This window comes from Vipera ursinii, assembly GCF_947247035.1.
Source record: "Vipera ursinii genome assembly, chromosome: 3".
Classification (NCBI taxonomy): Eukaryota; Metazoa; Chordata; class Lepidosauria; order Squamata; family Viperidae; genus Vipera; species Vipera ursinii.
The window spans coordinates 93,297,966-93,323,926 of NC_139516.1; the positions used below are offsets into that span (position 1 = coordinate 93,297,966).

The 25,961-nt window shown below is 35.5% G+C and overlaps 1 protein-coding gene across 2 annotated transcripts in view; it reads right to left on the minus strand.

Moving 5' to 3' along the window:
* Positions 1–2,084: 2,084 nt before the first annotated feature.
* The window catches only part of LHX9 (LIM homeobox 9), a gene marked incomplete at its 3' end in the record, with an annotated part of 36,187 nt that continues 12,310 nt past the window's right edge, over positions 2,085–25,961 (minus strand). Inside the window, exons 4-5 of one of the 2 annotated variants that reach the window (XM_083359784.1) lie at positions 9,253–9,455; positions 2,085–2,141 (exon numbers count right to left, since the gene is read on the minus strand). In XM_083359784.1, the coding sequence (XP_083215910.1) occupies positions 2,085–2,141; positions 9,253–9,455 (260 nt within the window). Of the gene's footprint in view, positions 2,142–7,698; positions 7,957–9,252; positions 9,456–25,961 lie in introns of those variants that run through there. The other variant, XM_083359783.1, reaches the window with a different exon arrangement.

A 25,961-nucleotide genomic window follows, 5' to 3' on the forward strand; every position in this document is an offset into this window, starting at 1 on the left:
AGCTGCTAGACCCACTTTACTTTGGACTTCATTACTGGAATACATTACCACCTCACTACTGCACAGAGTAACTTCAGAGTTCACTCTTTAAGTCAGTAGAAGGTTCAAATTTAATAATATAATAACTGACACTAGATTTTTAAAAAATCCAGAGAGTTTTATTGATATGCTTAACAAGAAAACTCCTGCATGTAAATGTAAAGGGATTAAAAATAATAGATTTAGATTTATGGTTTTTAAACAGAAAATGCAAGATTTCTGTTTCCTTTGTAGCAATATGCATCTGAAGTGCCTATCAAGTAGAAAGCAAGACCAACTCTTTTTTCTCTGTTATATGACAATGGAAATAAATTCATTAGTATTGTAAAAGCAACACATGGGATTTTAGAAAATATAAACAATATGAAGCCTCTACACTAACAGTTTACAAAAAGTATATGCAACATAAGTTTTTAATGATGTAAGAATACACACACACACACACACACTCACACAGAGAGAGAGACAGATTGTTTTCAAAGTCTCTTTTAAATTCCCAGAGGTTTTTTATAGACAATATGTTTGCAAACAATTTTCATGTTGTGACTATCAGAAATATAACTTATTATTATGGATGCAATTTATGTATCTGGCTTGTTTAGTAATATGTTGTTTTGTTTCCCATTATTTATAAAACTGGAGGAGTTTAAGAAAACATTCAAAATGCTCAGCATGCACACATAAATGAAATATTTTAATGTCAGATCATATTCATAAAAGTTACATTGTATACATAGGGTTCATTTGTGATTACGGAAAAAATGTTTTAAATGAAAAGAATTATTTCTCTTATGCTGGCAATCCTATTAAACAAATTAACATGTGCTTTGGATGTATAGCTTGACAGGAATATGGTCCTTTTAATATTTCACAGGAAATTATGTCTTTTAACAATTACAAGGCTTTCATTCATAAAGAAATAATAACAACTGTGATAGCTGAAATTCACCAATGATTTGAATGGTGCACAGGTTAATGTTGCTGAGACTGATTTTTAAAAAAGTCTTAAAGTGATTTTCTTCATTGCATAGTGAATATGTAAACTTATTAAGAATTAACATGATTCATAGTATTACATATTGATTTGCTTAAGATTTATTCAAATAATGGATCAAATATTTTAACAGGAGTGCAGGAAGCTAGTAACTGTTGGTCAGGAATGTCTGGTTTTAATATCAAAATACAACTTAATCAAATTTAAACATTCTAAAATTTACTTGATATCAGGAACAGACATGCCAATTGAAAATTTGCTGCATAGTGTTCTTGTGACTGAGATGAATTATATTAATTGTACAGGGGAAACAATGAAAATGAATTCAGAAGAATATCAAGGAAGTAATTTTATATTGCTCAACAGCCTTGTTTCATATGCTCCAAAAACTTTTGTGAAAGTGCGGGAATATATCTACTGCATGGGTTTTGTAAAAAAAAGATTTTGTAAAAATAATAATAATTTCAACAGTTATATCTGGCTTTACTAGGTTTGCATCAAGTAAAATATTTATTAATGAAACTACTGTACAGGAAACATCAAAGCGAAATGCATCATACAGAAAAAGTACACTCTAGGTGACAGATGGAAAAGTGCATGCAGGTTGCTTTAAATTTTAAGTCAAAAACAAATAATACTAATGTTGATCCCTAAAACTTCTCTAAATTTACCAAAAATGCCATCAAACATATATGACTAATACACATTGGCAAGCAGTATGAATGAATTCAGATTTTAAATCTTATTTTACAGGTATTTTTGCTTGACAAATGTGAGTTTAAATAGATTCATAAAAAAGGAAAAATCTTCTCAAATTGGACTGGGAAGTTCTGCCAGGTTGCTCTGATGTCACACACAGCCTCCAAGTGTTTAAATAGATACCATCAAATCACATATGTCGTGTTAACATTCAGGAAATGACATTGAGTCTGTCTTTAAAGAATTATTTTTGGCTCAATAAATTTTAAATGTATGGTTTATCATAACCTAATATTGTCTTTGTCTTCACTGCAGTGGATTTCCGATCAAACTTTCCCCTTCTTTTAATACTTTAGGGAATTTTCAAACGTCGGGATGTTTGGCTGTAATGCCCCAAGATTTGTTCTCCCTGAAAGAAATCATAGTGACAATTTATTAAACTACAGAGCAACCTGGCTTTTAGGGGTCTGTACTTTTAGATTGTGTTCAATATACCTAACAACTAAATTGTGATGCATTTCACCATAATTATTTATTATATTTTTCATGCAATTACTACTTCCATTCCTATACTCTCTGGGCTTTGGGTTTTAGATTTATTTGATTGGGGTTGAAATTGATTTTATTTTTTAATGATTTTAAAAGAAATATGCCAGCCTGTTCTTAAAACACAAACAGGTGCAACCCAGTAACTATTGTTTGTGATTGTCTCATTAAATGCAATGAAATGCATTAAATCAATATTAAGTCCCATTCTATTTAATGAGACTTAATTTAGTTTAAAAATTTAAATTGTGCTCTCTATGACTTGAAGGGAATTCCCATTCTAAGCCACCTCAAGCTAGTTGAATTTGCGTTCAATGGGACTCAAATTAATTACATTTAACTTGTCCAACTTTTCATTGGCCTTAAGTATAACTAGAGCTCATTACATCAGAGCTATATTGTTAAACACTGCAACCTAAGATTGGGTTGTAATATCAATCAGTGGAGCATTATTTTCAATTTTTAAAAATAGAAATCTTAAATTACATCAAGTATATTATTATTAAACAAAAACTAGAAGTAATCCTATTTTGTAATTGCTGTAAGATTCCCATTAATGTGTTAAGTACTTCACACAAATTCACACATACTGTAAACAACACAACACACTGCCATAGTCAGGAAATACTCCAATTTTTTAAAAAAAAGAAAACTGAAGGTAAATAAAACTCCTTTGATTCAAAATGGTTTATTCACACAAATTTAATAGGATATATCACAATTGTTTGGTCCATAAATATTTAGGGGAAATAGTTTCTATACAATGCATTTTTCAATAAAACAAAGAAAACATGGACAACTTTGCTAGACCACTTAACTGTACTATAAACACGAAGCTCAATATATAAGATTATTGAATTTATCAACTATATCCGAAAGAGTGCACAACTGCTTTCTATGACATGTTTGTCCCCTCTACCAGGTTACACCATAAAAAGAGTTTCAGAAATAAGAGGTAAAACAGTACAAAACTAGTGAGGTGTCAAAAGGGTTTAAAACAGTTAATTTAACAAACAACACATATATATCCTGATTTTTTTTCCACAAGCTTACTCCCAAGTTATAGCATAAGGCACATTGTAGAACTGAGTTATAAGAAGTCTACTTAATAAAGTAGATCTATAGTACCATATAGTTGTTCTGTCAAAGAACAAAATTTATATGTATCAATTTTTGTACCTGTAAAAGTGTATTAATAAAGATCTCAGCCTTTCCAAGGTTGTTTGGTCTGGTTAGTGGTAAATGCCCATAAGGTAATAGGAACAGGAAAAGTCCAAGATTGGCACCTCAATCCTAACTATATCAACTTGGAAGTAAATTCCACTCATGTCAAATGAACTTCCTTCCTTCTAAATGTGCTTTAGGTCAGGAGCCTTAAGCCTTCTAGAAGATCATGACTACACTGGCTAAATATATAACAACAAAGACACATTTTCTCCATTACAGTGTTAACATCTCTTCCATTGTTTTTTCTTTAAAAAATAAGCTACTTTTCTGTGCTAATTTTCTAAAAACCCTGAGCAAAAGTTAGAATAATGCACTTTAATATGGGCAGTGAACTGTCACTATGTATCCACTCATTATTGGAGATCAAGCCCCCCCCCCACTTTCAAATAATTTTAAAAAAGGATTTTAAATAAAATGAGAGGGGTATGATTGAAAGGAAAGGGGAAGAGAACAAAGAGAAGATGGATAAAATATAAAATATTGTGCAAAAGTTATTCTTAACAATCTATCCAAAACATGATTTTGATAGTTTTTGGAAAGTCTTCTCCCCTGTTTAATTAGTGTTTTATCAGAAGAAAGGATACAAATGAACATTCACCACTGCCCAGACCATTCAGACTTTAGCTTAAACTAAACAAAAAAATGAACCACTTGCAAATGTAAACTAGGAAAGGTGTTTCCAATCAGCAATACATCCACAAGGCTTCTGAGTTTGGCAGCTTCTGAGAATTTCAATTTTCAAAAGGATTTTGTTTTTAACTTAAAGTGTTTTCTCATATTAGAAGAGAAGAGAGCTTTTGCTTGCTTTTTTAATGAAAAAAATGGGGACAGGGGGAGCGATCATCATCCAACACGGAATTAAACTTGTATACAGGGCAATCCAAATAGTGTCTAATCAAAAATTAATTCCATTGGGTCCAATGGGGGTGGTTTTCAATCACATTAAGACTACATTTTTAAATCCCATTGAATTATGCTAGAATCACCAAATGTGGTTGTAAGTCTGCTAGGGCAGTAGGTCTACCTCTGCTTTTGTTATTTTGTGTATTAATTATAAATTCATACACACAAATTAACCCTAGGTGAAGTTCCATGTAGCTAGCACAGTATATATATATATATATATATATATATATATATATATATATATATATATATATATATATATATATATATATATATATATATATATATATATATATATAATTTATATATATATATATATATATATAATTTACATATATATATATATATATATATATATATATATATATATATATATATATATATATATATATATATATATATATATATATATATATATATATATATATATATATATATATATATAAATTACTTGGAAATAAGCTCCCAATGAGTTAAAACAGGCAGACTTACAATATGACAGCAGCACAGTATTACTGTATTCACATATTTGCTGAACTTGTCTTTTGAAGTTAATACATTAAAATGGCCAGCATGTTAGAAAAAATGCAAGTATGTTCAAAACATCCAAGAATAAATATATTTAAGTAATTGCTCAAACATTTTAAGAAATTATATTTTGCCTATTTCCATCTTCTTCTGAAAATGATTGAAAATCTGAACAGTTATTTTAATAATGTAAATTCATGTTTTTAAAGATGAAGGTTAGTAATTTGTAAAGATTATGATTCTTTTTCTATACTTATAGTACTCCACCTTGTCCTATTGAAATGTAAAAGTGTTCAATAATCACATGCTGGATTTTACACTTATAAAGGAAAAAAACAATATCCAAGACAGATACTATAACGTCTGCAATCCCCAAGCCACTAGGCTCAGAATAAACCCTCTTGTTTAGATATAATTATTATAGAGAATAAAGCATTACAATTTTAATAGGGAAATATTTTTAGCCTCAAACTACTGACAATATCTAGCAAAATTTATGTACTTTGAAATCCTTTTTATTTCCATGGGACAACATTGAGTAGACATTTATTTCTTCCCTTTAAATCAAAAGGATTGTTATTTAATTTAATCTTTGGGTATGTTAGTGTTTTGCTGTCAGTCCCACTGCAAACCAGATGAAGCTTGAAACTATATTTGTTTGTACAGCTGAATAGGGATTAACCCCAAGCAAATGTTTCTAAGATCAATGTATTTTAGAAAAAAGTTTGTGTTAGATAACACAACCAACATTCATACTGTCTGAGGCTGTTCTATTTTCCAGCAGTATTTACTAGCCTGCAGGACAGAAAGTTAACAATTGACATTCATAAATGGCCTAAGTTAGCTGAAAAGTTAATGTAGTCTAAATGTTATTCATCGTATGTGCGTAGACATAGCTGCGGTATTATAAATCCTGAAAAGTAATATAGCTGAAACATGGAATAAGTGATAGGATTCATATACCACATTAAGCCATACTGTTTAATTTGGTCTTAATGTGATGTGTGATACAATAGTTTGTAAATGAAGAGTTTGTGACTTAACTAACTTAAACCCAGTAAGATAAGGTTTATTCACTAAACAATAGTTTAGCATGATACATGAAATCTGTTAATTCCTTGCTCATTCAAGCTCTTATATATACGGTAATACATTTTCAGAAATAAATTTCCTTTTGTTTTAAAGGATGTTGATGGGCAGAAAATGGGCAGAAAAATAGATTTTCACATTTAGGCTACCAGTTTTTATATATCTGAAGAGGCTTCTAAACATTATAGCATAAAGCATCATACAGAAGCCAATTAATAAATGAAGAATTTATATGTTTTGGAGGGCTGGAGCCCATTATTTCCAGAGCACACTACTCCCTCTCTGATTAAGCCTAATAAAAACTGTGCAAACCTCAATCCCAAACAAAACTTTTACAACTTTTTTGTATGCACAGAAAATGAAAGAAAGTACAAAATGTAAGTATCTGAATGACAAATTGAGGATTAAACATTTGAAATGCAAATAATTCCTGGGCAGCCTTTCAGAGCATGTTGGCATCTAAAAATTAACTGAGGAAACAGTCACAGACAGCTGGGCAAGCAGACCACAAGTATCTCTGACATAATTATGTTAATACTCAACCCATATGTGATTTAATTAGGTGACCTGTATATGAGCAAGAGTCCTCTGCAGGACATGTAGTATGCCATATCTCAGGATGAATACAAACAACTGTCTTAACACACATCTGTAAGTGATGTGCAATAACATTATAAGAACTGACCTCAGAGCATGATAGTTTGATTCTTTAGGCTCTTCCTACTCAGTTGCTTCCTTCTATATATCCCAATGTGTATATTATTTGAATTTTGTGCTTTACAACTTTTTTCTACAGGCTATGCTGGTTCCTTGTAAGTGGCAGGTCAGTCATATAATTTGATGCCAAAAGCAACCATCACTAGTTTGGCATGCCAAACCAAGTCACATCATAACATGGTAGAATGCAAATTGAGTAGGTTTTGTACATGGCAAACATATCATAAAGACAGCTTCCAAAATGCAGGGAACCACCATAGAATAAAGAAAGCAAGTCACACAGATCGCTTGACTTAAAGCAAATGTCTTTACTGATCCGAATTTGACATCTGCCCAATACCTGCTTTTAAAGTTGTAATTCTAGCTTGATTTAGAAATATACTCCACTGAAAAAGGTAGAGTAATGTGATATGGAAAAGGAACTCAGTTACCTTAAGTGGCAGATTTTATGGTGTTAAAAGTTTTTAGATTTTCTGCATTAGACACCGAAAGAGCTTGGTCAGTCTTGCTCAGCGGGATTTCCTTTCAATTGTTTATGTTTTTTATGATTCAGATGCCAATCATTTGAAGAAAACAAACACTGATCTATTTATTTGGAAATACAGTTTTATGATATATCAACCATTTTGCCCCCAGCAAATTCTGGAAATAAGGAACATACAATTTTAAGAGGCACTTAAACCTTCCCTTTAATTAGGCAATGATTAAAAGAAAATCCAACAACAATTTATAGACAAGTTCATGTTGCATTATAATAGAATTCTATTACTGCAAACTCATTTGCCAAGTGGTTGTGGGTGCTACACACCAAGTTGGTTTTCCCAAATATATTGTGGTATTGTTTATTTTTTTTAAAAAAATGTTGCAAATAATATTAATAGTAATTATAATCATATAATGGAGAAAGAAGAAAAGGAAGCAGAAGTAACGAATAAGAATTTTGAAATCAAATGTTAGAAAATGTTTGTTAAGGTAGTTTGTGAGGGGCTCGCGGAATCGTGGCTGTCCATGTTAGAGGTCACTGATGATACTACAGTGATAGTGGGATTGGTCAGGTCTGTTAAAGTGGTCGCAGTGCCGGGTGGAGTGAGAGCGCCGCTGTCTGCTGAGGGCGGTGCCGGAAGTGACGTGCCATCAGCTTTATCAACACCCCCATTCTCCTGTCGCAAAAGATTCCTTCTGAATTTTGCTCTTGCGTTTTGGAACCAAACCTGCAAACCAATCCCAATTGATTTCTTTACCAACGTTAGCTTTTATGTTTGACTATCTTTTTCCCCCTGTCTTTTTTGCTTCTCCTTATTTCTGTTTGCATTTTAAAGGATGGTGGGTTTCTTGTTTTACCTTTCTCCTCCTTCCCCCACTGCACTGCTCACACTTATCTATATTATCTGGGGACTCTTTCAATGATAATTCACCAAGATATCAAATAATCCTTTTAATGGGCACCTATAGTTAGTTTTGTTTTTCACTTGTGCCATAACTTCTTAGTAAAATAAATATTCTTCTAAAAACTCTTATGATCATTTAAAAACATGGAGAGTATTAAATGCAGAAAGAATTAGGTGCACCACTTTTCTTATGTGGTTTCTGTGTGTCCTAATTCAAAGCTGCGCTAGTTACGTTGCGATCACTGGTCTCTTGCACTTAAACTCCTTCCACTGATTTTTGTTGGCTTCTATGGAGTTGGCCCACAATCATTTATAGGTATGATACATTATGGCCAGAACCCTGTATCTGTTAAAAATATTATAACTTCTTCCAAAATTATTGGTTTTTTCAACTATATTATGAAAGAGTCAGATTTGAAAGCATCACATCTTACAGGGCAACCCAAAGATAACAGATTAAAGCACTTTACATACAACACAAATCCCATGTGATGTATTAATTGCTGTACTGCACTGCTTCAGAATTCAGTGGTGAGAATTAAATCTATGAATGTTCTCTATGCAGTCCTCCAGGAAATCTTCAATGTATAGTGTTAAATCAACTTGCTAGTGACACTATTAGGCCAAATTGTTTTCCTTCATATCATCTTAGTATTCTAATATAATACAGTATAGCAACAAATACTCCCATAGGATTGTTGGCTGTATATAATAAAACTCAGTTTATGTTGACACACAGGCCTCTTGAGGTTACTTCTGGCTAATAAAAATGGAGAAATGCAGTAAAATAGATTATTTGCCTTAAATTCAATATCCAATTACTGTTTTAATTACAAAGGATACCAGTATATTTTACATATTTCCCATCCCAATCAGAGCAAACAAATTTGATTCTCCTTCAATCCTGAGAGCAGTAGCTCTGGAGAGAAGCATAATTGCCCACTTAAATATACCTTCAGTACCTTTGGAGGATAAGATTTGAATATGTAAATGAATACCTATTTATCTATTGGACGAGTCAGCTAATTTAAGATAGCAGAAGGGAAATCTAAGGGATATGCAATTTTTAAATAGAGAGAAAGGAATGGAAGGGAGACACTTATAGCAAAGGCTTCTTACCTGCAGAACTCTCTTAGTTAGTCCAGTTTTCTGGGCAAGCTGCTTGAGGTCCTTAGCATCTGGATTGTGATTAATGGCAAAGTAGGATTTCATGGTACGGAGCTGGTGATGTTTAAAAGAAGTGCGCATACGCTTAGTCTTCTGAGATGGGGGATAAGGCTGCTGGTCTCTGTCCAGATGGTCTGCCTCATTTTCATTACAACCTGTTTGGGAAAACAACAAACAACAACAAAAGAATTGGAAAGCTGAAAATAAGCAACGTGTATCTGTGTCTATGTACGTGGACAAAAAAAACTCCCGATATAATATTAACATATTTCCTTCCATTGCAGGATTACAACATTAATATCACTTAATGTATTATATGCATAATATGAAGAAAATGACGCGATACAGTCCTGGACATCATTCCAGACAACAAGTAGAAAGAGTGGTTGTTTTCATGTCCTTCCATTTTTAAAGCAATCCCTGCTGCCTATTTATTTCTAAAAAATGTGAAAGTAGAATATAATCTATAAGGTATCCTACTACAAAATAATAAAGTATAATTAAAGAATAAAAATGAACATAATAAGGTGAGAGAAAAGTATAGGATTTTTAAAATAACAGCAGCCCTGAGTCACTTGCTATGACTCAAATGCAAGAATAAAAAGCAGATCTTTACATGTGCCACAGAAACAGTCTGAAGAACATGGAGGAGAAGAACCACGCTTTATTTTGGTGCATACTTTACCAGAAAGAGGGACCCCAAATATGGGAAACCAAAGATTTTATAGAAATTGAGAATTACAAGTTGGAAAATCCTAAGGATCTAATTTACTGGTCAGTTTGGGGAAACTAGACAGGTCCTGATCAGTGTATTTGGCATGAGATCTCGTGATAGGCAGCAGTGTTTGGAAAGACCTTTGTGAAGGAGATAGAATGTTGAGATCATCAAATGATAGAGGATGGAACGTTGGGGGTTCCCTAGGCTGCAATTTCCTCATATGGGTTTCCACTTTGTATTATGAACGAAAGGGTGCAATCTTCATTTTGTTTGTTAGATTTATTTTCTATTTTATAAGAAATGTCACTGTAAAGCAAACAAAGTTGATTTCTTCCTAGATTCTCAGAAAAAGTATTTTCAGAGCTGAGGTGCCATGACAGAGAAGGCCCTCCCCAAATCCCCATATAAAGCTCTTAAGACAAAACATGGTTAGGCAAGTACACACTAGGAGAGGCACTCCAGTGCCTAAGTATCAGGGATGCATATCTTGAATATCATTATTAAACTTCAATTTGGAAGCCCAGGCAGCTAGCAGAGTTTCCTTAGCAGTCTTGCCACTCTACTCAGTTTTAGCTGAAGCTTTCAAATAGTTCAAGGACAAACCCACTCTGCAGTCATCTAACCAGAAAATTACCAGAAAATGAATTACAGGCAGTCCTTATTCAGCAACCAACTACTCATTCAGCCACCATTCAATGTTATGACAATACTGAACAAATGAATTTTAACTGTTCCTTGTAGTTGTGGCTGTTGCAGTGTTCCCAGTCACATGATTGTGATTTGGGTGCCTGACAACCAACTTGCAATTACAATGGTCACCGTGTCCTTTGCTCATGTGATCACTATTTGTAGCCTTCTCTACCAGTTCCAACAAAGTCAATGGGGAAACCAGCAGGTCACCAATAGCAATCATATGGCCACAGGACACTGCAACCGCATGGATTTGCCCAACAACAGAACTGTCATAAGTTGGCACAGCCACATGACTGCACTTTACAACTGCATTATTTAACAACACAATTGCTAATCCCAATGACTGTCCTTAAGCAAGGATTACCAATAGAGGTACAAGGCCATCCCTATTAAAGAAAAGTGTCAGCTAATGGGTCAGCTGCAACTGGCCAAATATTTTATAGTCCATTAAGGCCACTTGGATCTTTGAGTAATGGAAACAAATCTAGAAGAATATAAAAACTATTTACGCTTCTGCTCCTCCAGGAAGAAGTCCATCAAAAATGATACTTACCCAATTCCAGACACACGAGCCATCAATCCACAGCATCTCTTTCTGAATTTAATTAATGCAAATAACACATCTAGCACCCACCAGATCTTTTGAACTAAAATTTCATTGACCTCTTACTGTTGGCCATCAGAAAAAAATAATACATACTTTGCCCTGATGCATTTATTTAGCATAAAATATTTTTTGACATGCAGCAGCATTAAAGTTGGTATGGATAAACATTCTTCACCAACACAATGCTGAATTGGAAGTGATATAGTCTGGAAATCTACTGCTTCATTCAGCATTAGTTCTAACATGATAAGCCAAATAACGGGATGAGTGATGATTCAGTAAAAATGAAAAAGCAGCCACATGGCTGTTTCCTTAAAACATACATTAATGCACCATCTGCTAAAGGTGCCTGCCAGCTTTTACTCCTTTTACTTTATTTTGAATGGACATTTCTTCAGGATAAGAAAGCCTTTCAAATGTTATTTATTGTAGTTCTGAAACTTTACTCAGCCAACTATGAGCAGATTATTAAAGTTTATAAGCTGTTTCCTTTACTCAAATTAATATGAGTGTGCTGTGCAGCACAGAAAAGCTTGCAAGAAAGAGGAATCAACTTGTATTTTTTTCTTCATCACTTTTCTTCTGTAATTGCCATCAATCTAATTTCTCCATAGAAAGGATACTAGACCCACAATTGTGCATTACGGTATAGTGCTATTACTTTCTTTTCCCCTACATGACGGAAGAAAAATCAGAATTGGAGCAGCCCATACCCATCCTGAATAAAGCAACAAAGCATGTTCTTATTAGATATTTAGACTACATCTTTAATCAGTTTGGACCAAAGGCATAATGGTACAGTATCTTAATTTGCTTTCCAAAAAGCAAGGAGAAAAATCTACAATAGAGAGTTCCATTAAGTGGGAACTACATGTCTTTTGTTCTATGCTGCATCTTCCACACAAGGAGGTAGGATACTCAACAGAGCTCTTCTCAATAACCAGAGTTGGCATGAAGATTTGACTTGGGCAAGAAGCCTGATATGTATCAGCTTCTCTGAGCAGGGTTCTAGAGGTTATGACTAGCACTTTGAATTGTGTATGGAAACTACACGTAACCAGTGCAGTGATTTCAAATTAGGTGTTAGTCTAAGCTGGCTGTCCCATCAATAGTCTAACTCAGGCATGTCACACTCGCGATGTCACGTGACGTCGTGCGACGTATTGGAACTTTTTCCCATTGCTGAAAATGGGATGGGCGCAGTTTCTCTGTGACGCTCCGGCCCGCGGGCCGGCAGTTTGACACCCCTGGTCTAACTGCAGCATTTTGTTCTCTAGCTATAGCTTCTGGGTCACCTTCAAAAGCAGCCCCTTAGAGATCACGTTCCTGTAATCCAGTCTCTAGGCCAGCGGCTCCCAAACTTTTTTATACCCCGCACCCCTAGAATGATTCTGATATATTCTCACACCCCTTACAAAAGTTCAAAATAACAGCAACGAATTATGCATATACACTATAATTTTGAAACTTCTAAAACCAAGTTTTTGCACCTCCTGGAATATCATCCCATGCCCCTAATTGGGAACTCTACGCAGACACAAATTAACATTGCCAGAACATCCTGAACCATAATTACTTGGACCATAAGCAACAGTTGTAGACCATAATGGGCATATTAGATGAAGCTGGATGAAATCCCTTAGTCATGACTTCTATTTGTTGCTTGAGCAATAGGCACAGGTCCAGGAAGATCTTTGCATCACAGACCCCCTTTCAGGAAAAGCATGACCTGATCCAGGATTACCACCAGTCTCCAGTTGTTTATAATAAACAGCAACTCCTTGTTGGAGAGAGCACTAGGATTTTGTTTTCTTGTACAGAAGGTATGCTTTTTTGCCTTCTGACTCAAGCCTGGGCTTTGGTGCTAAAGTGATAAATTCTAACTGTTAGATCATTAAGGACAAGCAAATTAAGAGGTAATATATGATACATATGCAGTTCCTGCTGGAAAAAAGGATGGAACAATGTATGAATCCAATAATCAAATATTAGGAGCCACCCTTAGCAAGAAGAGATGGTTTCTTTTTATTTCATGCTTCGGTAAGTTATAGATGTTATATGGTATGGCTCGGTATAAACTCGCTTTTATATAGATTTATGTTCTACTGTTAGCCGTAGCATCGCCATGAATCCTCAGCAGGATTAGATGATTGAGAAAAGCGTAAATTGTAGACCATTGACTCTTGGCTTTTGAGCTGTCACTGACACTGCAGCTGTAGTTGCACAACTAAAAATGAGCGGGTTACCTAAAAAGATAAACTTTCTAAAATCCTGATTCTATTATGTGGAAAGAATCCCTGCAAAGATCAATAGGACTCAGAACCGTCAAAACATTTCATACCAGAATACAAGTGAATTTCTTTTAAATATTAAGCATGAAATATTACATCACTTTTCAGGAATGATTTAATAAAGCTAATTTCATCATGCAAGAACAGAATAAACAATGTAAATTTAATTTAATTGTAATGATTGGTTCTAGGAAGGAACTGAATTAGTCCATATTTAAAGTATGTTTGAATATGAATATGAATTTCCATTTAAAAAGAAATCTTGGAATATTTCCCAACAGTTGGCTGGAATTCTTTCACAAAGTATAACTATTCCCCATCCCAATATGATGGAAAACATACATTATACTATACACATTACATCTGTGCATGGAGACAGATTGTATGTGTGTGTGTGTGAGAGAGAGAGAGAGAGAGGGAGGGAGGGAGGGAGGGAGGGAGAGAAAAAGACAGGGAGGGAGACAGAGAAGAAGGAACATTTTATAACTGCATTTGCCTTCTATTAAAAGAAAACAACAGAACTGAAATGCTGTTTTCTCAACTAAGTTGTGAAAGAATATCCAACAAATGCTGGTTTACTGATTTTCTAAACTTATTTCACCACTCCCACCTGATAAGCATTTTCGGTAAATTTAATAAGAGTAATTTGGGAAAATACCAGGGAGCCAGAGATGACAGATGCTTTTTGTATAAGGTAGCTTTTTTTCAGCAGCAGAGAGATATATTTAAAGACATACGAGAATGATTTTTAAAGAAGATAATTCTATTAAGTGGGGGAGGGGGTTAAGAACACTTTAGTATTTGACAGTTTCTCATCTGAAGGCCAAAAGCATGGTCCTCAAAGAGAAAACTAAATATAACAACAGTTATACCCTTCAAATATATTTGGATTAAAACTCTACAGCTCCTAGAATTTCTAGCAGCTCATTAATTTCACGCTTACTGAGAACTATTGACATTGTAAAACCATTACATTTAAGAAGGTGCAAGATGAAAAAAGCTATTTTAGTTCATTAATTTTTGGAAGATGCCTATGGTTTAGGCATCAATTGCTTCTAAACCTGACTCAAATGTGGTTCTTCTATACTCTATACAGAACATCTCAAGTAACATTCAAATCATTCTTGACTTCTGGCAAGTATATGGAGAAATCCATACAGTATTCTTGGAAATCTTCCCATTGCCTTTTGACCAAGGGTAGGAAGAGGTTGCTAATCTAAAGACATTTCCATGGTTAAGGCAGGACCAAAACCCAGATTTCCCTGCTCCCAGTTCAGTACCTTAACCTAGACCACCGTCTCCTGCGGCTCCCAGTCCTCTAACATGTGCAGTCCAAAAGAAAAAAAAAGTGGGACTAAAAAAGTTCAACCAATCAATTCAAATATGCAGAGTAGGTGTATATCTCACCTTGGCTCCACTCTTCAGTCAAACCCTGTTCTGCACATGCACACATGTACGCGCATGTGCACACATTTTTTGCGGCTCCCAGTTTTTCCTTTTGTGAGGGAACCGGTTCCGAGTGGCTCTTTCACTGTTTCAGGTTGCTGATCCCTGACCTAGACCAAACTGCCCAAGTTCTCTTTTACATAATGTGTTAGAGTGTGATATTCCTAATTACATGAGGAAGAATTACCTTTGAAGATCAAGCAGAAAAATATTTACAGGTAGTCTTCAACTTACGACAGTTGGCCCAACATTTCTATAGTTAAGTGTGGCATTTATTAAGTGAGTTTTGCCCCATTTTATGGCCTTTCTTGCCACAGTTACATGAATCACCACAATTGATAAGTTTGTTACACGGTGGTTAAGTGAATTTGGCATCCCCATTGACTTTGCTTGTCAGAAGGTTGCAAAAGGTGATCACATGATCTTGGGACACAGCAGCAGTCATAAGTATGTTGCTAAGCATCTGAATTTTGATCACATGATCATGGGGATGCTACAAAGGTCGTAAGTGTGAAAAATAATCATAAGTCACTTTTTTCAGTACTGTTGTAACTGAATGGTCATTAAATGAACTGTTCTAAGTCGAAGACTACTTGTAGTAACTTCTTCATTTAGTGATTCCAAAGCATCCATCTATATGGTATGCTACTGAGCTATCATTAATTTGTGTATCATTTTGCTGCTGCTGCTGTTGAAAAGTTCTACATTTTGATATTCCTCAATTACCTTCTATTTTTGGAGGGTGTGTTTTTGCAAGCTGATTTATAGAATAAAACATTTCTTCAGAGAAGGACAAATATAAAGCGTTAAGTGTCAGGACAGGTAATGAAACTTGATTGTCCAAAGAATATTGACATAGGGAAAATAAAATGGGGAAAATAGGGATAATGGAATAGGGAACTGCTCAATTGTCTAGCTGACTTGCACCCTGATCAGATGCATTTCAGACTGCCATAATTTCATGGAAGTTTACTAGAAAATACACTGATTCCAATGGTGCTCTTGTTTTGTTTTGAAATGGTAGCACAATCCACTGCAAATGCTAAGGGAAGAAAACCTTAGTTTCACTTTTAAGGTACAGTCAGGAGAACACAAATCATTTTATTTCTCCAGAGAAGCGACATCAGTGATATAGTTGTTTGCAAAAAGGAAGGAATGGACAGGCCATATTTTTATATGGTTCGCAAAAACACTAGTTAGGGTGAGAATGTCTTTTTCCTCTCAAGAGGATCAGCAGCTGCTATAATACCAATGCCAGTCATATCAATAGAATGAAAAATAGCTAGTTATATTTCCATTTGCAGCAGTGGAACAAGGAAACAATGAAGTCTTTGCTCTTATTCTAAATCACCTCCATTGTACAGTTAATCCGCATTTAGCAACCACAATTGGGACCAGCCATTCAGTCTTTCAACGAAACAGTCACTTTACCAAGTGAAACCACGACTGTACTTATGATCTTCCTTCAACTTTCCTTTGCTTTACAAACCTGCAAAGGTCCTAAATACAAAGAATGGTCACAAAGTTACCTTTTCATCACCATCATAACTATGAAAGGTCGCTGTATGAGGCAATCACTAAACGAGTACCGCCTGTGCCTTCAAAGCCACTTAGAGAAATTCTAACAGAACAAGAACACTAGATATTTTCAGTCATTTGCCATAATTATTACAGACATTAAATATCAGCCTGAACAAAATGACAAGATGGCACCTTCTGTCTTACTTTAATTGGGGCAATGGAACACCATTCTTCTTTCTATCTAAGGATGGCAGGCTAGTGTAAGGCCTATGGCAGATGATATAGCTCATGACCTTGGATCCTGGCACTTGCTTTCTGAGACGGTTCTCTCAGCCTACCAAATGATGAGATTGGCCGTGAACAACATCCCGCAGCAATATGCTCTTTTAATTGTTTCAGTGCAATGGGAAAAAATATTTGGTATAAGAATTAGGATTTCAAAATTGAAGAAAGTTTAAATATTCAATTTTCCAAATGGGCGAAAAATCAACTGCATATTTTATCCTAAGTCCCAGAGTTACCTCCCTTCTTTTCTTTTTATGTGGTACCTTGGGCCTTGAACATTCACCTCAGGTTAATGAACAGAATAAACAAAAGAAGTTGCAGATACTTTAACTTCTACCACATATTCTCTGGAAATGCCAAATATTCTCTGGATTTGCCTAAACCCAACGACATCCAGTACTGGTGTGCAAATGTCATGTCTCACAAATTGGAGTGCTGTCCACCTGCTATATATGGTAACCCACCAGTAACTCCCATCATCTTCCCACCTGAGCAAAATACCTCACATCTCTAGAGAACAGGTAAGCAAGTAATAGATTCTCAGCCCCATTTGGCCATCTATAAAACATAACAATAACAGCTTAACTCATATAATTCCTGTTCAATGACACACGACTGTACTTTGCTTATTTGAAAGCCTCAAAGAGCTGACAGTCCATTGATCATGAACAACAATTTCACAGGACTTGTCAGGGCTTACAGAGTAAGAAATGACCTCAGTGCTGCCTGAAGGCAACCAAAGGAAAGACAATTTCTATAAGCTTTTAAAGGAAGTATTTTTTTTTACAATACATTGCCATATTTTGCTATCTTGCTTATTTCATTGACTTTATTTTTACCACCCTTTCTGGTAAAAATGGCGACTAACCAAATTTTAGAAACAAAATGTTCACAATATGTTTGCCTATTAACAGCTCAGACTTCAGGCTCTTGACCAATTGACCTCCATGATGTCTGTCCTTAGCAAATGATTTTTTTTCCTCCATCTTCTCCTGAAGATATCTCAGATAGCTTGGAACCATCTCAGACAGCTTGGAACCTTAAGTATCTGCTATCCCAGATGGTTAGAATTCTCTTCCCTCAAATTATTTTACAGCATTTCTGCATTATGTATTCTTTTAAATAATTTCATTTTCTTCTAGGTTTTAAGCTACTGAATTATTTTATGTATGGTTCAAAATAGTCTTCTAAAGTAATTCTAATGTAGCAATTCTCAGGAAAAGAACTGGCATGGACTTAGGAGCAATCCTTACATATATTTGTCTTTGTGATGTTTCTCAGCCCTTGGCAATTACTTGTCAGTAATAATTTGAAAGTAAATACTAGTGCACAGTAGGGCTGTGTATGCTTCAAAAATGATTCAGAAGAAGCACTTTGGACCTCACATGAGCACAGCACTTCTCCTCTATTCACTAAAACAGCCTGTCATTTTTTCAGGTTTTCAAACAAACCTGAAATAAAGGAGCTGAAAAGACCTGGACACATGTGTATTTTGAAAAGCTTCTTCTGAATCATTTAACTTAACTTGGAGGATCATCTAACTGCTGTGACCAGGGGGGCCTTCGCACAGGTTCGCCTGGTGTGCCAGTTGCGCCCCTTTTTGGACCGGCCCTATGCACGGTCACCCACGCCCTTGTCACTTCTCGCCTGGATTACTGCAATGCTCTCTACATGGGGCTGCCCTTGAAGTGCACCCAGAGGCTTCAGCTGGTGCAGAATGCGGCCGCGCGGGTGCTTATGGGAGTTTCTTGATACTCCCATGTTACACCACTCCTGCGCGAGCTGAATTGGCTTCCGGTTGCCCTCCAGGTACGATTCAAGGTGCTGGTAATTACCTTTAAAGCCCTACATGGCTTAGGCCCGGGGTACTTGTGAGACCACCTGCTGCCATTGTCAACCTTCCATCGCCCGGTTCACTCCCACAGAGTTGGCCTCCTCAGGGTTCCGTCGGCTAAGCAATACCGGCTGGCGACCCCTAGGGGGAGAGCCTTCTCTGTGGGCGCACCAACCCTCTGGAATGAGTTGCCTCCAGAGCTGTGGATGTCCCCTGACCTTCGGTCCTTCCGCCGTGACCTGAAGATATGGATGTTCCAACAATCGGGCCTGGACTGTCTATAGTTTTAAATTTGGTTTTATTGGGTTAATTGTTATGTATTTATTACATTTATGGTTTAATTCTTTTTTAAATTTTGTATTTTATGTTTTTTAACTTTTTATTGTTGTGAGCCGCCCTGACTCCTTAGGGAGAAGGGCAGCATATAAATTTAATAAATTCAATTCAATTCAATTCAATTTCTGAAGTGTGCTGAGTCATAGTAGACAGAATGTGCTACAGGGTTATATGTAAATAAGGTATATTACCCCATCCTCTCCTTACTCTATCAAACATTAGCACTGACCATAAAAATGAACTCCAGGATTACAGAAGTAGACAACAATCCAAGGATACTTATAACTAAGCAAATTGATTTTGTATGCAGACTGAATATTCTTCATGCTTTTGTATATTTCTACCTGCAACTAGACTACCAGCAGATCAGAAAAAGCTGGCATTTTACTAGAGAAAGCCACACAAAACTACTTGTTTAATCCCTTTTTCCCTTGTTTCAGCTCTTACTCTAAAATATAGTACACTATAGCCTGCTTGCAGTCCTATTATATTCACTAGAAAAATCGATGGAAGTTTCTCTTCGGGAAGGTATTTGGGTTCAAAATGTTCTAAAACTATATAGTCCTCCGTCTCTCTTGTTTTACCTGCTTTCTCCATTGAATTCACATATTATATCCCTTTATTTAATCCTGGATATTTTCCATCATTGTATAAGCAGCAATTTCTTTAAAAAAAAATCTGGCGCAGCAGAGATTGCAAGATAGATCAACGGCACTGCATGTGGGGGATACACCTAGGGAGGACAGTGGGGAGAATAGCCAGGCGGCGACGTCAAACGACCGCACGCCGCAAGACGAACGTTCTAGGCGGGCGGGGCAGGTGGGGAGAAGCAGAGCGGTAAAATTCAAACGGATGTCAGCACAACAGAAACAGGATCAATGCAGCCAATTGTAGGTGGGCAGGGGATGGACAGACCTATGATATGCTCATTGTCCAAATTGTTAGCTTCCTAAAGACTTTAAGGACGAGCGTCTCCTGGCTTTTACTTTGACAACGTCAGCAGCTGCTGATGAAAGCTTAGTTTTTAATAAAGTTTTTAGTCTTGCAGATCAATGTTTTTAGTAATTTTTCTATTATGAATATACCTGGGACTCACATTTTTAAGATAATTTTAGATATATTATATCTAAAATTATATATATGTACTGTATATATGAGAGGGATGTGGTGGCTCAGTGGGTTAGGACGCTGAGCTTGTCGATCAGAAGGTTGGCAGTTTGGCGGGTCAAATCCCGAGTGCCGCGTAACAGAGTGAGCGCCTGTTACTCGTCCCAGCTTCTGCCAACCTAGCAGTTCGAAAGCACGTAAAAATGCAAGTAGAAAAATAGGGACCACTACAGTGAGAAGGTAACAGCATTCCATGCGCCTTTGGTGTCTAGTCATGACGGCCACATGACCACGGAAGACATCCTCGGACAAACGCTGGCTCTTTGGCTTTGAAACGGAGATGAGCACTGGCCCCTAGAGTCGGAAACGACTAGCATGCATGTGCGGGGGAACCTTTACCTTTACTGTATATATATATATAACAATATTACTGTATATATATATATAACAGTATATATATATAACTAACTATATAACTAACTATATATATAACTATATATATATATATATATATATATATATATATATATATATATATATATATATGTAATACTATATATGTAATACTATATATGTAATACTATATATGTAATACTATATATATATAATACTATATATATATGCATATGTAATACTATACACACACACACATATATATATATAATACACTATACACACACACACATATAAACTTGCTAATCAAATAGAATAATTATTTTTTCCATCACTAAAAGATATGTTGATTTAAAAAAATGAATCAGAACAAAGTACACTTGTATTAAATTAATCATTTTCCACCTACACAAAATATACTTGGGATTAATTTCCACAAGGTGTGCTTACAACAAAATGAACAGGGCTGAATGCTCTTCTCCAGGGTACCAGATTCCAACACCCAATTATTCCTCTTTTACTATATTATTTTGCTTCTTTCCAAACAGTTAAGAACACTGTACTTTTTAAAGATGATCAGCACTAATCATGCTGTTTTGGGGCATTCACCTCCATTAATTCCTTTCTGTAATGCATATGAGTGTATTCACTTATTGAGAAAATCTTCCAAATTTTTTTGGTTCTTAATTTCTTTTTGTTTCAGTTTTGAGATTAATTAGAGTACAGTTTTTCCATGCTGGTAATCCTTGTGTGGACTCCTTGTATAAGGACACCTGTTTTATTCAATTTCTGCCATCAGATGAAAGCACAGTCAGACATAGACCTTTTATCATTTATCAACATTGCTGCTCACATTTTGCTTGTTGGCTTGTCAATTACATATACAGTTTCCTTAGAGATGGTTTATAATAATCTAGGATTCCTTTCACACACACACTCTCTGTTGCTTTAAGAAAAACCAAAAATTCAATTTTATCTACCAAGAATGAGGATCATTTTTTTCATCCCTTGGCCACTTGGATTTTACGCAAACAAGCCAAAGGCTACAGCTTAAAGCAGACCACTATTGTTGGCATGCACCCACCCAAGTTGTTGTCTGGTCTTCTATTAACCTCACACAGATGAACATTAAGAAAAAGCACTTGTTTTTCTTTGATGTGGCTTCAATAGAGCATGCAGAACTACTGCTTCCAAAACTGCTGGTTGATTGCAAAACAGCATTTTCCCAGTGACATCCCCAGCGTCACCTTTCAAAATGGAAAGGGAAGTAGGATCTTTAGGAGCCATACCTTCAATCAGTACCTTGAGTCAGCATTTATCAACTTATTTATTATTCATTACATTTTTATGCCGTCCATCTTCCCTATAAGATGACTCTAGGCACTTTATATATTATAAACTATCAATGGGGCTGCTTCTTTGCCCCTTGCCTTTTGTAATAGGAGATTTATGAACACTTCATGAACTACTGCTAGCAAACAGGCAATGAGTTCCTAAAACTTATTCATTTGGAAGAAAGCCACAATCAATACAGTGAGGTCTGTTTCTGAGTAGAGATGGATAGGATACTGCAATTAGAGTGTTAATTCATAGGCATGACACTTTCATTTATGAAAGCACCCATGATTTCCTTTCATAGATAATAACCACCCAGAGTCTTGTGAATGAATTAGGTAATAATGTGTGTAAATATATTATAAATACATGCCTAAAGAAAAGCAAAAACAAAAGAAAATCATTTGTAGAATCCAAATGAACATTAAAGCTATTGTAATGTGGATTTATGCACATATTAGTAAAAGCAAAGTAAGTTTCTGTGAAAATTAAGCAGGTTTGGCAGTATTTGAATAGGCAACCTTGGCTCTTTTATGACTCGTGGACTTCAATTCCCAGAATTCCTGAGCTGGCTCAGGAATTCTGGGAGTTGAAGTCCACAAGTCATAAAAGAGCCAAGGTTGCTTACCCCTGGACTATCCTATCACTTTATGATGTTCCTTCATAAAGAGGTTTCATCTATAGTAGCTACCTGGGAATATTTATCTCCATATTATGGAAAGCTTGTTTCCTCCAGATCACATTTCTGATAAAAGCAAAACCTAGGCAAGGCATTTGGCAGACATAACATCATATGTGAAGATACCCCAAAAAGCCAGAGAAGATATAAAAATCACCCTCCCAAGACCTTGGCAAGACAAATTCCCTATTCACAAAGAAAGCTAATCAACTAGTATCTATGACTGGTAGTTTAACATAACGGATTGGACATGTTGTCAGAAGCTATATATATTTTTCCCAAGCCCAGGATAATGTACTCCATCACAAAGAAGCCAAATACCTATCTCTGCCTCTGATTTTTAACTGATACCTGATAATTAATTGATTTTTAATGAGTCACACAGAACCATAATGGTATATTTTATATATCCTACCACTGTTGCCATATGCTGTCCAGCCCTTGAGTTTTCCATTGGCAGACCTTCTACTGGCAGGCCAGTTACTCATCAGATCTTTATAAACATGCATATTGAAACCAGATCTAAATCAAGCTTCAGTTGGCTGGAAAAGGAAGAATGCCTTACAATCAACAAAGGATAAGAGACCTCTGCTGTAGTCTTAAATGGGCGTTAGAAAAATTACTTAGCTTTACTACTGCAACTTAGTGAAGCAGGACACATATACTAAATCTTTCTTTCTAATCTAGACTCTAGATTGTTATGTTTCACATCCAATAAGCAGCCCTCCCAGCCGACAGACCAAACTACAATTTACCATCATCTTCAGTCAGTATAGTCAATAATGGATAGAAATTATATATTAACCTCAAAGATTCCTGAAGTGGGAGAAAGAAAATATGTTTCAGTTTACTTCTGCTTTTAATCAGAATAGAAGAAAGCTTGGCAAGTGAGAAATAATGCTACTAAAATATATCAAATTTATTTTTCTCTCATTTTAAGTCATATTTTAAGGCTAACACAATAGCCAGGAGCACATCCAAATTAAACAGTACACAAAAACTCTCCTCCCCCACTCCATAGGCCTTCTCCATTCAAAAGCCACCAGAGGTCACTGCTACATTTGTTTTGTCAGTTCAAAGATGTTGAGAGCTAACGTTTTATGATTTTTTTTAACTTCTGGATAATGTGAAGCCTCTTATTTTAGCTGCAGAACTCAAATGGAAGTGGGGCAAAGAGGGGGACCAGTCAAATGCTACTTAAATTCTAAATTCCAGGTTTTATAAAAGAAGAAAATACAATCAATTTCCATTTTCAGTTGCCATCTCTGTGATGTATCTGATTTTCTATCCTCCCTTAAACACTCTAATTCATCATGCCCAAACTTTGTCTTTCTTGCACAAAGCATCTATCAGGGGGGGGGAAAGGATGTTTTAAGCCATTTTGCCAAATGAAAGGATTTTTAAGTTAGATCTGAATTAACTGCTGCATTTTTGAAACTCCACACATATTCTACTGAGAAAGATGGATTGACCTATCCACAAAGATCTGCAGAATGTGGACATAAAAAGGTACTGATATCTTCAGAACTATTAAAGTAATTTAACTATTAAATTTAATACATTAACAATAGTTATACACACTTGTGTTGCGTTTTTTTGAACTTTCAGATATTAGTGACTTGGAATTGGAAGGGGGGGGGTATGTAATTGTAGGCAAAAAGAATTAGGTTCTATTTGGGTCATGTGAAGGACTAAATTCTCCAGAAATTCTGACAGGTTTTCAGAGTAAAATCAGATTGCATAGCCTGAAAAGTTATATTTGTATATGAATTTTAGATTTAATTTGATTTATAACAAATTAAGACTAATTTTTCATTTGTTTGCCATACAGAGTAATGGTCTTTTGTCCCTTGAGCCAAGCTTAATTCTTGGTTATTTCATGGCCTTAACCACATAGTTTTCTTGATTATGGAAGTAATTTGCTAAGCTTTTTTCGACCCAATTTCCCATACTATCTACATTACAAATGCAAAGGAAAATTCAAATAAAAGCCAGCTTCAAATCAGAGCTATATCCTAGTCAAGGTAAATGTGGATGCAGTTGCTGGGATATATGCATGTAAACATGATACATACAAGGTATCACATGCTTTATATTCAGGTATGCCCCCCCAATCTAAAATATAGCAATTCTTTTTCCATTTTTCCATCTTTTTCCGGTGGAGCTGAGAACTGCCCCCGACCTTCGATCATTCCGCCGGGGCCTGAAGACCTGGCTCTTCGAGCTCTCGGGCCCAGACTGAGGAGGAATTTTTAATTTGGGGTTCTTTTTAATTGACTACAGGGTTAATTTAATATTTTTTAATTTGGTTCTTAATTTTTGTATTTTGGATTTTTTAATTTCCTGTAAACCGCCCTGAGTCCTCAGGGAATAGGGCGGTATATAAATATAACTAAATAAATAAATAAATAAATAAATAAAAAACTCTTTTTGATCTAATTTGGTTTGTGGAAAGGAGACCCTCATTTGGAGCAATAACTCCAGTTCTCTGAAACATGTCATTATTGCGACATGAGAAGGGAACGATGTATGTCTGATGTCTAGCCCAGAAATAAGTCTTATTTTATTCAAGGATCAATAGGATTCCAGCTTAAAGTTGTTACTTATCAGAAAAATTACAAAAAATGTTTCATGTATAATGGGATGAGGGGAAATAAAGAGATGTAGTCTTCCTTCAACATCAAATCATGGCAAATCTTGGAAGTAGATAGGTGACAGACAGACAGACAGATAAAAATATGGTAGTCTCTTTAGCTATTACAGTTTTTTACCCTTCCAGTAAATGTGAGGCATTACACTACCATTGGATGAATATGAATTTAAACATTTGTTTTCCTTAACATTTAGTATTCCAATAATAAAGCAGGAAAATAACACCAAATCTTTGGGTACCAGTCTTTGTTGGATCACAGCTAAGGTCCAAATCCTAGTAACTTTGATCAGAAACTTAATAGACAGTAGCCATGTGTAGACAATTTGATTGGCCTGATCATTTCTTTGTGATGATTGTAAAATCTGCCTACTTCTACAGCCTCAAATAATGAAATGGGCCCAACTAATTTGGGGCACAACCCAGCCAGCCTCAAAATTATTTGCATCACGTTCTAAGAAACTAGGAAAAAAATAAAGAGGTATTTAATTCTCCCGTTGAAAACCACAGGAACTGAATAATGGAAACTTGTATGTATTTATATCCCACCTTTATTATTTTTATCAATAACTCAAGGCAGTGAACATATCCAACACACCTTCCTCCTCCTACTTTCCCCACAACCCTTTGAGATGGATTGGGCTGAGAGATAGTGACTGGCCCAAGGTCTCCCAGCTGGCTTTCATGGCTAAAGTAGGACTAGAATCCAGGGTCTCCCGGTTTCTATCTTGGTGTCTTTACCATTAGACAAAGTGGCTCTAAACTC